Raw genomic sequence first — 12,177 nt, 5'->3', positions numbered from 1 at the left:
TAACAGCCGCTAATAACCCATAAATGTGGTTGATGCGACTTTACATAACCAATTAAAAAAAAAAAAAAAATTATGCCGATAATCTTTCTTTATATCTCAAGAACGAGAATTTTCTCCCTTATCACGAGGGCAGTGAGACGTTTCGAATAAATTGCTCGAGGGAGATAGAGGAAGAATGAAAAAGATTTTTCTCGCGCAAACTTCTCGATTAACGTCTCTCTTTTTTTTCTTTTTTATCTACGCACAAACAAAACTGTTGCATATTCGATGTTTTTCACCCGCAGACAAACTCGTCCATCGAAAAAATATTTTCCGCGCTTCTCTTCTCTTTTCTTTTGTTTTTTCACTCCCTCGATAAAAGAACACTCAATCCCGTGAATTCCGGTAAACAACAGAGTTAACGTTGGAATCGAACGTCGGAGCGTAACACGCGATTTACGTGTACAGTTTAACAAGCTGTAGTTCATTTTCGTGGAGAATTATTCAACGGTTGATCGGTTGGAGGTGAAACGCGTCGGCGTATCGGATCATCGTAAATCATAGAGCAAAGGCACACCGATTCGTGCAGGCACACGAGCTGTGTGCTGAAACAATCGAAGAAACGAACGATTCCATTGAGAACGCATAGCGAAGAAACGATGTAAGGGATGACTGCGTAGGTGTGGTGAATGTTTACTCGTTCCTTCGTTACTTTTAGACGGTTTATCGATCGATTCCTACTGAATTATACGTGTTCGACCTAATTACATTCCTCGCCTAATTACGGTGTCTTCGACGAACAAGTACGAGCTTACTTTCCAATTGCGAGATCTACCTAGGAAAGTCTGCGTTTAATCGAACGTGTAACGCCTGTGTGAGAGAGGAGACCTTAGGAAAGTATCTTAGATATCGTAGGAATTTGTTGTGTACCACACTTGTCACATCTCTGTTGGATTTAGTCGTTCTTTTCTTTCGTAAACAGTAATCGTTGCACGCCGTGCTTTGATGTTAATTATCTCTGAACCTCGATCTCATTGTCTCATCCTTTACTGACTTACTCTCCTGTCTACTGAGGCTACACTATCGGCCAAACGTTTGAAATTAATATTTGGTATATTAGAATTATAACAAAATTAAGATTTGGAATATTAGAATTATAGTAGAATTAAGATTTAGAATATTAGAATTATAACAAAATTAAGATTTGGAATATTAGAATTATAATAGAATTAAGATTCAGAATATTAGAATTATAACGAAATTAAGAATTATTCTTTAGAATTATCTTTATAGTTTTGAAATTAACATTGTGGAGATCAATATCACTTTGCCTCATTTCGACCGATTTAAATAATAAGAAAATTCTTCAAATTGCTATCTTTCTTCTGAAAATTTTTCTATAACTCGCAATGCACAGTGATTCGAAACATTTGCTCAGTAGTGTAGGTACATCCTTCACGTTTTCCTCTGAAAAGTAGCTTTCGTCGAGCAGTCTTCTCACAAAGAACATCACAGGACTTCGAACAAATTACCAATTGTACAGCTCTACCTAATTTTCTCGCCAAAGTTCCGCTAGCTCTCCTATCGTGAAAGTTATTAAATGCAACAAACGAAACGTTAGAATACCATCAACATTCTTCTACTCCTTAAACGTTTAATCGTGAGATTACCTGCGATTCGATGTCAGAGACTTCCTGTCGATAGATGAGAATGTCGTGCAGGGTGTTAGCCGTCTGGACGATCAACGCTAGGATCGGTATAAATGGTAGCACCAGCATTTGCAGCAGCTGAATTCGACGTCCACGACGATGAGCTGGATCCGTGGCACGTGCCCAGCAGGACTTCTTTCGGTTCGTCTTCGTCGCCGAGACATCGTCGGACGAAAGGCTTCTCACCGAGCTTACTTCCGCCACGCACGAGCCATTACGCGGTGACATGCTGAAATAATTTCCCCGATTTCCTGAATTTCTCACAAATTCGAAACTGTTGAAACCTCTGTTCGATCGTGAATCGACGAAAATCACGATCGCGACGACAATTACATAGTTTCTCATCGAAGCGTACAATTTCTCAATCGGGTAAAAAGTACGTACAGGTATAATATTGTTGCAGGTGTATAACGTACATTCGCATTGAAGCTTTCGCGAGTATGTATATAGGAAGTGGCGAAGGTTGTATAGGTGAGCGTGCGTGTAAGCGCAACAAGCGGGGCAAGCATTGTAATTAAACTATGCGAGCTACTTTACACTTAACTACATTAAGAGGAGACTATTTACTCTCAACTACACAGCACACAAGGGTCATTCTTTAACCGATTCAAAGTTAGATATACATTTAACCTGCGAGAGTAGGTATTGCGAGTAGTTTCACCATCGCAACGTATACACACCCTCGCGAACTGTGGTAAAACAAATTTTACGCCTGTGTATTCTATATACGTACACGTGTGTGTACGCGTGTGTGTGTATATGTATCGATAGACGAGGCCACGAATTTAACGATCACGGTAAAACATCAACCTACTCGTTCGTTCCAACCCTTTATCGACATTTCAACCTGCGCGATATTTTACAGGAATTGAACGTGTACGTAAAGGTATATTCTCATAACTTTCCGGTGTCCTTTGTTTCCATTTAATTCACAGGGGAAATGAAATAATCGAGCAAACGAATAATGAACGAGCAACGTCTGAAGAATGAAGGAAAGCCTTTCGCGTTTGTTCTACTCGAGCAGCTTCTTTGATACACGTGTTCTCTCTCGTTGGAACATAGTGAAAGAAAATCAAACGTCTAAGGAGAAACGATCGAACGAACGTCAGACTCGCTCGTTGAATAGTGGGCTGATTGTCACAAGTATACAGTTTCTTCAGACAAATTAGTAGGTAAATCCATTGCTTCTCCTCTCTTATCGACTCCACTTGCCTGTATCTTCCTTTTTTTTTTCTTTCTTTCAACCTTCGGAGAAATACACGGGAAGAATCTATCTCGTGGTCGAGAGAGGACGGTAGAGAAATCAGAAGTTTCCCGTTTCGACAACTTCACATGATTCGATTAATTGGTGCAATCGGAAAACAATGTTCGCTGTTTAACTTGGCGAGAACGCGCACAGAACGTGGAGAATGAGAAAGCTAGAGAGATGTTTGTTGCAGCTGGTTTCTGTAAACCACAGGCGAACAAAGTGATCCTCTGCGACGTACATCGCCTGTTGTTCTCTGGATACGAGGCAATAATCTTGGTACAACGAAGTTAGAGACCGAGGTAAATCGTCCTCGACGACACAATTTCATCGCGCGTTATTCTTCTCTTCTATTTTCCCCAAAGTTACCACCAACGGGAACTAACTACCGTGAAATCAAACCTACGACGAAAAGAAACTTTTCACCCTACCGTTGTATTACCCTGTGTGCCAGTTTACTTCATTTCCAGCGAACAACCGTAACGAACAATCGGATTAAACGAACCGTAGAAAAGGACAGGAAGGAGAACGTTCAATTTGTGCTTTTCGTAGGAAAAATCTACGCGTTTCTAGCGGAAGATACAACGTGGCTATTGATAATTTGTAATAAAGGCAGAGGTGAAGTAGGCGCATACGTATACGTTGTGCATTAACACGAATGAATACGAAGGTATCACGCGACACACTTGTTGACACAGACGGCCAAGAGTCCCGTGGGATTCGGGAGAAGTCAAATTTACCCGTGCGACCGTGACACGTATGTAAGTACATCGAATGAAAAACAAAACGTTGGGTCGATGGTGAGAAACAGCAACCGAAATTGCGGTTCAAAGTGGAACAAAAAGAAGAAGAAAAAAGAGAAAAATGTCAAGTTGCAATAGTGTGTAAAGGAAGAATGAGAAAAGCAATCTCGTGGATTGCTGTCGTCTGGGATCCTTTCTGCCGTAAATTTCGCAGACAAACGTGTAAAATCGTTGGAATCTTCTATGAATTCGGATGGATCCTGAATACAAAAGTTCTCGGACAACCGTAGATAGATAGACAGAGGGTAAAGTAACATCGAAAACTCGTTTCACGTACGAATTATCAGACGTGACGGAAGATCCGAGGATTTTTAGCTAGGGAGAGACTTGAATGATTCGAAACGTAACTTTCTTCAACTTTGCACACGTGTGTGTATGGTGTGAGCTTGTTTGAAAAGTTGTCCAGTGAAATGGGAAAGAATTTGAGAAGGCAGGCATGTCGTAGACACGTGTAACGATAGTTTTCCAACCCTCTGGTTGTTGTCGCCTCAACGATCGGAATAAACGTGATGCTGGCCAAGAGCAGGCTGTAATTAATGAACCGCAGGAAGGCACGGTTCAAGCCGTCCCTCTACTGTCCCATACTTGTCGCAGGAGGCAACGCGCCATTAGATTATGCACCGCCGCTGTAGTGGTTTATTGCCATGTTACTACTATACGTACGATGCAAAGGGAATCCACGTCGTTCCGAGGAACCACGTCACGGCATCTACCTAGAACCGCACCTTCGTAATTGCTTGCGTCGTGTCACGGATTTCTCTCCCTACAAGCGAAACCTCGTGAACTGTAAAAGTGTACTAGGAACTGTGAAACATTACGTACAAACGAGCAGAGCATTCAGAATCGTATCTACAATTTTTTTTTTTTTTATGAAATTGCCTGAGTACCAGATGATCCGAAAGTTAAGAGATAAGAGAAGTTGAGGTAAAGCTACCGCTGGTATATAGAGATTCTATACAAGATTAAGAAGCTATATAGACAGTAGAATTAGAATAGATGGCTATTAAAAAATATGTCGTCGCACGATCATATTGAACGGACTATCTTATCCAAGAATCTTGTAACAACAAAGCCAACGGGAATCGCTTACTTTCGAGGCTTGCCACGTACTCGTTTATAAGATACCGTTCTATCTCTAAGCCGCGTAATCACCGCGAAACCATGAACCCATCAACAAAGATGGTGAAAGTAAGAAGAAATAAGAGTAGAATATTTCGGTCGTTGAAAGAAAGTTTGTAGAGTATGATGAATGCATCGAGCTAGGCGACTCTATTTTATCCTCTTGTGAAAAGGTAGATAGCCGGCCGAGATTAACATGCTGGATTTTCTTAAAACGCTCCTATCGTTGGACTGTGTGTGATCGTGAAACTGTAAACGGATAGAAAAAAGTAACACGTTTAGGTGAATGAAACACAAAGAGAGAGAGAGAGAAAGAGAGAAAGCGAGTAATGTTACGGAAGTAAAACGGTGAGAAAGGTTCGATAGGGGGAGGCGAAGAAGCCTTCCCGTGGATTTACCCAGAGAATATTTACTTAATCCAGAGTGGTTGTATATAAGCTTGGTAACCGCTGAAAAGTCATGAATCGAGAGAGTGAGAGAGGCGACCCTTGGAAACCATGGATGGAAGAAAGTAGCAGCTCGAAGGATGGAAGCATCAGTTATGGCGGCGTTTGTTCTGAAAAGCTAGAGATGTGAAAAAGCACGGGCAATTTGGGCAGATGTTGAAATGGATGCATCGAATGCAGGCCGATGTATCGTGTATGTAGTTACGATATCGCATGCAAACCGATATACTCACTCGTTTTGTATGGTGAGCATGACTGCAGGGGCCACGATGTCCACCCTCACCTCGCGCGATCTCTCGCGATTCGATGGATCCGACTTGGGGCCTGAATGGCTTAGGCACAACCAGGCGTATTATCTCATAGAGGAGGCTGCTCTCTCTGTCCATTCAGTCTCGATATAAAGGTACGCGGGGAAGGGGCTACCATCAAACCATCTCAATGGCAACGACTACAAATAATCTACCAGCTGCAATCTTACGTATGTATGTAAGTTACATACGATGTGCCTCGCGGTCTTGCCAGCACGATTAAAAACGCTAACCGCGATTCACCGCGGTCCTTTTCATTTCGTATTCCCTACCGTCGATTCCCAACTTCTTGTCACGCTTCGTAAAATCTTCACGCGATTAATTTCGTGTACCATTATTCTTCTACTTTTCTAGTTTTCTCGTAAGAAAAAAAAAAGAAGAAAAATTTTTTTTATCTATATTCGATTTAATTACCAGGCAAAAGAAATTTGATACAGTCGTTAATTCACTCTTGGCTTGATCTTGAAAGTGAACCCAAGACCACCTGCGTCGAACAGTCTCTGTGCCAAAATCTTATTAGTTGTACGGTAATTTAACTCGAGCGTAGCTGCGCGATGCTTAAACGTTTCAAGTCCCCCGGGTTGTTGTACAAACGCTAGAATTTCGTGTCGCGTGAACTTGAGAAAATTTCTCGAAGAACAAATAGGAAAGAGAAAGAAGGAAGAAATATTTAATTGGAACACCAAGAAGGAACATTCTGAATTATAGCATGCAACGAAGAAAACATTTGTAGGATTAGTTACATGCCGCGGTGAGGAGGGGAAGGTAAACTGTGAATAATCGATCACATTGACATCCAAGAAAGATGCATGTGAGAAGAGATGAGAAGGATGATCGATTTTAATAAGATCGCATGCCGAAGGATCGTATATTGGGAAAATAATCTTTTAGAAAAAAATCTGCGTGTCAAGGAGGGAGAAGAGTGTCCGTCAAATACGAGCAACTCACGAATAACCGGCGTAAATACGTCAATAGAGAAAATTGCTCTTACGCGTGTTTAAACGAGGACCACGAGAGACACGTGGTTGAAGTCACGAGAACGTTCCTCTCTCGCGGTTTAATTCTTCGTCTCCTTCGCTCTTTTTCTCAATTTTCCTTTCCTTTTCCCGCTCAACGCTACTCCGTTCTTGCTTTTCGACCTGTCACATGGATACACCGATACGTATTTAACGATATTTCCCCCCCACCCTCTTCAATCGCTCAGTCGGTAATCTCGAGACAACTGTGCTCGTTTTTCGAAATTTTTTTCTTATCGTCCGATGGTATGTTTCATACGAATCTGTCGAACAGAATGTTTCGTTCCTCTTTCTTTTTTCCTTTTGTACTTTTTTACTTTGATTTTGATACAAGAATTTGTTTTTATTACGAATATTCTTTATGCCTTTACTGTTTTTTGTTTCTTCTTTCTTCCCTTACTTTTTTCTTTGCAAATATTTAACGAATGCAGTGAAAATTTTACTTCTATATTTCTATATTAAAATATGATGGATAAACACGAAGATATTTTACGCGATTTTAGATCGAGAAAACGATGGAGAAGCCAAAAGAGCAAACAGGTGTTCCCGCATGGAATGCGCGACCGCATACTGACGATGCGATTCAGGAACATCGCCAGTGATACGCGATAGACTCCTTCAACGTCCAATGCGCATCCACGACAACCCTACCGAGCACCGACATATTCCAACCCTCTTTTCCAACTTTTCCTGTTCGAACACTTTCCAGCGAAATTAGAACAAGTCGCCTAAAACTGAACATTTTATTACAAAAACAAGTTGCCAGTAAAGAAACGATAGAAACTAGAACAATACCCTATCTCTTCAAACCTTAAATTCTATTATTACTATATTCACACTCGTTAAGTGCAGACACAAATTTCATACGGATAGTATGAAGAAAAAGAATGGTTTCAAATACAGAATTACCTTTGTACACACATATCCATATAAAGCACAAAATTCACCTGTAACGTAACATCACAATTATTGCTACAAAGTTACTCTACAAGTATTAATGCCGTTGCGATTGTTTACTTAGATTTTCGTACTTGACATGCGTGTGTATTAAACGCGCGAACATTTGATTTATTGTGTACAACTGCATCGTGTTGCCATCTCTGAAGAGAACTATAAGTAATTTTCTAACATCAAAGTATTTGACATCATTCAAAACTTTTGCTATCTTATCCGTCCGTTTAGTATCTTAATTTTTCCTTTTTGTAAAGTACGTGTATCTTGTACGGTTATTGAAATCTTCCATAAAAATATAAAATTTAATAGGTAAATATTAAATTTTTCTATTCCGATCCTATATGGTTAGACCATTTTGGTTAATAATGTAATGTTAAAATATTATAATTTATTTATGATTGTATATCCATTTTCTTTGTACATTAATTACCTACTACGCAATTTACTGCGAAATTTTTTGAGATTTAAAAAATAATTAATAGATCAATTGCTCTTTCTTTGTTACTATTAATACATGCGCACGCATATACCTACATGTACATGTTACGTGTTTAAAATTGTTATTCGGACTTCATAATATATTTTTTTCAATACTTTCAAAGTTTTTACAATCGCATTATCGAATGATTATACTGTGCAGAGGTGGCAAGTTGGCATGCGGAAGGAATACAGGTTTGATTGAGTAGTGTAATAGGGCTACCTACTTCTCTATCACCATCCTAAAGACAGAGCATGCGTATTTTTATTATTGGCTGAAACTGGATCATATATTATCGCGTGACGAAGAGAACGAATGGATCACATAGAGACCATGTGCCGAGATCAAGAGACTCGAATATGGGATTCCCTACTATTATGTCAGCGTATGCGCGTGATAGCTTAAGCAGTGTCACAGGCGAAATAAAGCAAACCGAGTGGAATACTCCTCTTGCCTCTCTTATGTCCCGTGTTCCAGCTCTGCGCAGTATAAAGATCATGCTTACGAAATAGGTTCATGCGTAAACATGTGATTAGATAAAAGATGCCATTACTATTAAAAAATTTTCAACTTTCTTTCAGTTCTTTGTTGTCTTCTCGATAATACTATTTCTATTCAAAGGTAATTTAAACTAAATGCATTACTCTCAGTATTATTTTATACTTCTACTTGTTATAAAACTAATCTAATATTTTGAAAACGAATTTTTAGTTATATTAATATATCAACAATGACTACATTGGATATCAGTGGACTTACCATAACAAAAAGGGACTTACATACCCCATCTCTTGATGAAATAAAAGATGGTAATGTTAAATTAAACTATAATTAAAACTGGTAAAAAAAAATTCAATTACATAATTTATATTTTTTAACAGTTTTAAAAGAAGGATTAGCTAAAAATTTTGTAGAGGTTCAAGTGGAAGTTGTTGATTGCCCAGATTTAACCCAGCAACCCTTTACACTTGCTGCACCAGGTAATTCATGCTTCAGATATATAGTACTTATATACTATTTTAAGTTAATACATTATTTATATTAAATCTGTAGGATTAAATGGCAACCCAGTACTCTTAGAAGTTGGTGGTCCATCGTATCTTCTTCCCATTGTGCAAAAGAACAAGTTATATGATATTCAACAACTTCTAAATCACTTACAATACAACAAGGATTCCTTTGTTGTTGGAGCAGGAGCTGGCCCATGGCCACACATCAATTCTAATTGTGAGGTATAATAATACATTTACATTACCTAATGTAAATGTATTCACATACTCTAGCTATGTAAATCTTTTTTTCTAGCTTATGATGAACATGACTATATCACCATCTAATGTACAAAATGGAACTCGTATTGCATCTGTAAATAAAGAAAATGGAAACTGTGTGCTCCAGAATTTACCTAATAGTGAAACAAGATTTGCTTTGTTAGCCAACTTATTTGTTACTGAAGGAAAGCCTGGAAAAGTTTTAAAAGTGCATGCTAAAAAACGTACTGGAAATAATGATTTTATTGCTAGTATGCAAAAGGCAATTGCACAACAGTATCAAAATAATCTTGTTGGTAAGTATTTTTTTTTTATTAATCAAATCAATTAATAGGTATGGCTAAACATTTGAGCAAAAATTTTTTTAATTGTAGGATTGGGAGGAACGTTTTTAATGAAAGATGGAAAAGTTAAACAGCATGTTATGGCAGACTTTTCAGCAATCCCCTTAAATACTGAAACACAACTTAATAACTGGTTAAATTTCTTCAACATGTCAACACCTTTAGTAGCTGTTGGTACATTTGTCAGTTCTGAAAGTGTAAGTACAATTGTATGTAACTAGCCATTTTGATCTTGCAAAATATTTAGGAATATACATTAATATTGATAAATATTTAAAATCTCCTTTGGCCTACCATACATTTACATATACCATTTCATGATATATTGCATATGTATTGTAATTTTAGGACCTTGATCTTCGTGTTCAACACTTTCATAGCTTTTCTCACCATGGAGAAGGAGGTCATTATCATATTGATACAACTCCAGAAACTATAGAATATTTGGGATATTTCAACTTAGGTACTACACTTTATCGTGTAGACAAACCATCAACTCTTCTACAGTTTGGAAAGGACTAACTCTTTTTATATGATTACACAAACATTTTGTAAGGTTGAAGAAATAGTAAAGCAATAAATAATTGTAACATTGTAATAAGCTTATAAACACATTCCTTTTCCGTTTAAATTAACATAATTGTATAAATTATTTTACAACTAGATTATGAATATTATTTTAATTTAAATAATTCAAAAGTAAAATATATATCTTTCAAAGTAATTCATTGATATAATAAAGATAAGTGCTGAAGTAAAACTAAAGCATATAAACGCATCTTCAAACTACACAGTTTGATTAATGTACAATTCATTCAACAAAAAAATTTAATTCTGGTTAATTATATTCAGTTATATAATTAAGAAGATAAACTTCTTTTAATCATATTAATGAATGCATTATTTTAAAATGCAAAATACTGTCCACGATAAAATTAACGTGATCCGTATCGTTGTTGTAACAAATGTAATTTTCCCTTAAATTCTTGGTTTATGTTGTAATTAACTTTTTCTACTGTTTTACATTGAGACCAGTTTCAATCCGATCGTTACATTTTCCAAATCTTCCTACCATCATTAATCCCTAATAAGCTGTTTGACTTGCAAAGCTGTATGCTAATTCTATCAGACAGCAGATGTACTAACGGTAGACGGTAGTATACCGCAAATGTCTCGTTCAGTATAATCGTGTATCGTAGATGTTAAAGTAGCCAAACGATGAAGTTCAGCATTGAATCTACTACTTCTTACAACAGTATACATCCAGCATACCATTATACGGAGCAATTTACCAATACTGCTGAGACATATCACGAAGGTACCAAATGGTATGGAGTATTTTTGGCATTTTTATCAGGTACATTTTTTACAATTAGTTCTGCATTAGTCAAAGCAGTACAAAATGTACACCCTATGGTATTACTGGCTATTAGAGCAATTCTACAAATGTTAGTTATGGCTGGTGTAGCAATTAAAGTTTCCAAAAGTCTTTTTGGACCTAAAGGACAAAGAATGCTTTTACATTTGCAGGTATGGTAACTCTTAAATTAATAGTAAAATTGTGTCTTCCATATATCAATAATAGAACCAAGGAATTATAAAACTTAATAATAAATTGAAATTATATCCTAATAATGTATTCTATATTTTAGGGAGTAGTAGGTGGTGCAACCCTGTCATTATTATATTATAGTTTTCGCAAATTACCTATAGGAGATGCTACAACAATTATACTTAGTTCTCCAGTAATTGTTATTGCATTATCATTCCTTTTGTTAAAGGAACCTTGTGGAATATTACGTGTGATAGTTATGTGTACACTTTTTGCAGGTGTTATTTTTGTAGCTAGACCTCCACTTTTATTCCAGGTAAAAAATGTTCTTAATATAATTTCTACAAACTGACATTTCCATACAAAATATTTGTTTTTTCAGATGCAAAGGGTTGAACCATACAATATCATGGGATATGTATGTGCTATCTTAGCAACCTTTTTCACAGCTCTTAATATAGTTATTATGAGAAAGTGTTCAGAAATACATTATTCAGCAATAATCTTCAATTTATCTTGGTGGTCACTTGTTACAGCAATATTTTTCTTTTTTCTTATATCAGATGATCATGAACAAAAATCAAAGTTACCATTTGACTGGATCACCTGGAGTAAAATATTATTAGTAGCCCTGACTGGATTATCAGGACAAATTTTAGTGACTAATGCACTAAAAATAGAAGGTGCTGGAAAAGTATCAGTGACTAGATCTTTGGATATTATTTTGGCTTATGTTATACAAATATACTTCTTTGGAGATCAACCTACATCAACCAGCATCATTGGAGCATTACTAATTATAGTCTCTGTTATATGTATGGGATTTGAGAAAGAAATTTATAGTATTTGTGACTTTATTCCCTAGTCAAAGATACAGTATCTTAAATTATTTACCTGCTTAGCATAAACATAGATAATATTATACATATTTTTATGAATGGTGAAAACATTA

The 12,177-nt window shown here is 37.0% G+C and overlaps 3 protein-coding genes across 4 annotated transcripts in view; 2 read left to right on the top strand and 1 right to left on the bottom strand.

Annotated features, from left to right (window-relative positions):
• The window catches only part of LOC108571175 (receptor-type guanylate cyclase daf-11), a 19,772-nt gene extending 14,217 nt beyond the window's left edge, over window positions 1-5,555 (bottom strand). The window contains exons 1-2 of the mRNA XM_017933165.1: window positions 5,536-5,555; window positions 1,650-1,917 (exon numbers count right to left, since the gene is read on the bottom strand). Coding sequence (XP_017788654.1) covers window positions 1,650-1,917; window positions 5,536-5,555 — 288 coding nt within the window. The remainder of the gene's footprint in view (window positions 1-1,649; window positions 1,918-5,535) is intronic.
• Window positions 5,556-7,811: 2,256 nt separating this feature from the next.
• Window positions 7,812-10,238, top strand: LOC108571179 (ester hydrolase C11orf54 homolog). 2 transcript variants are annotated; one of them, XM_017933171.1, is made up of 8 exons: window positions 7,812-7,889; window positions 8,640-8,679; window positions 8,770-8,867; window positions 8,940-9,038; window positions 9,112-9,290; window positions 9,364-9,625; window positions 9,704-9,870; window positions 10,022-10,238. In XM_017933171.1, the coding sequence occupies exons 3-8, from the start codon at window positions 8,789-8,791 to the stop codon at window positions 10,193-10,195; spliced, it is 960 nt and encodes a 319-aa protein (XP_017788660.1). In that variant the 5' UTR covers window positions 7,812-7,889; window positions 8,640-8,679; window positions 8,770-8,788; the 3' UTR covers window positions 10,196-10,238. The 2 variants fall into 2 exon arrangements, with proteins under 2 accessions (XP_017788660.1, XP_017788661.1); XM_017933172.1 differs by lacking the exon at window positions 7,812-7,889 and having other exon boundaries at window positions 8,558-8,679.
• A 653-nt stretch (window positions 10,239-10,891) lies between these two features.
• LOC108571189 (solute carrier family 35 member G1-like) lies at window positions 10,892-12,090 on the top strand. Its single transcript, XM_017933180.1, has 3 exons — window positions 10,892-11,203; window positions 11,326-11,541; window positions 11,608-12,090. Exons 1-3 carry the CDS (start codon window positions 10,892-10,894, stop codon window positions 12,088-12,090), a joined length of 1,011 nt encoding a protein of 336 aa, XP_017788669.1.
• The last annotated feature ends 87 nt before the right edge of the window (window positions 12,091-12,177 follow it).

Source organism: Habropoda laboriosa, unplaced genomic scaffold (assembly GCF_001263275.1).
Source record: "Habropoda laboriosa isolate 0110345459 unplaced genomic scaffold, ASM126327v1 scaffold119, whole genome shotgun sequence".
NCBI classification, from domain to species: Eukaryota; Metazoa; Arthropoda; class Insecta; order Hymenoptera; family Apidae; genus Habropoda; species Habropoda laboriosa.
The sequence above is the reverse complement of the archived record's forward strand: the minus strand, read 5'-3'. Positions and strand labels throughout refer to the sequence as shown.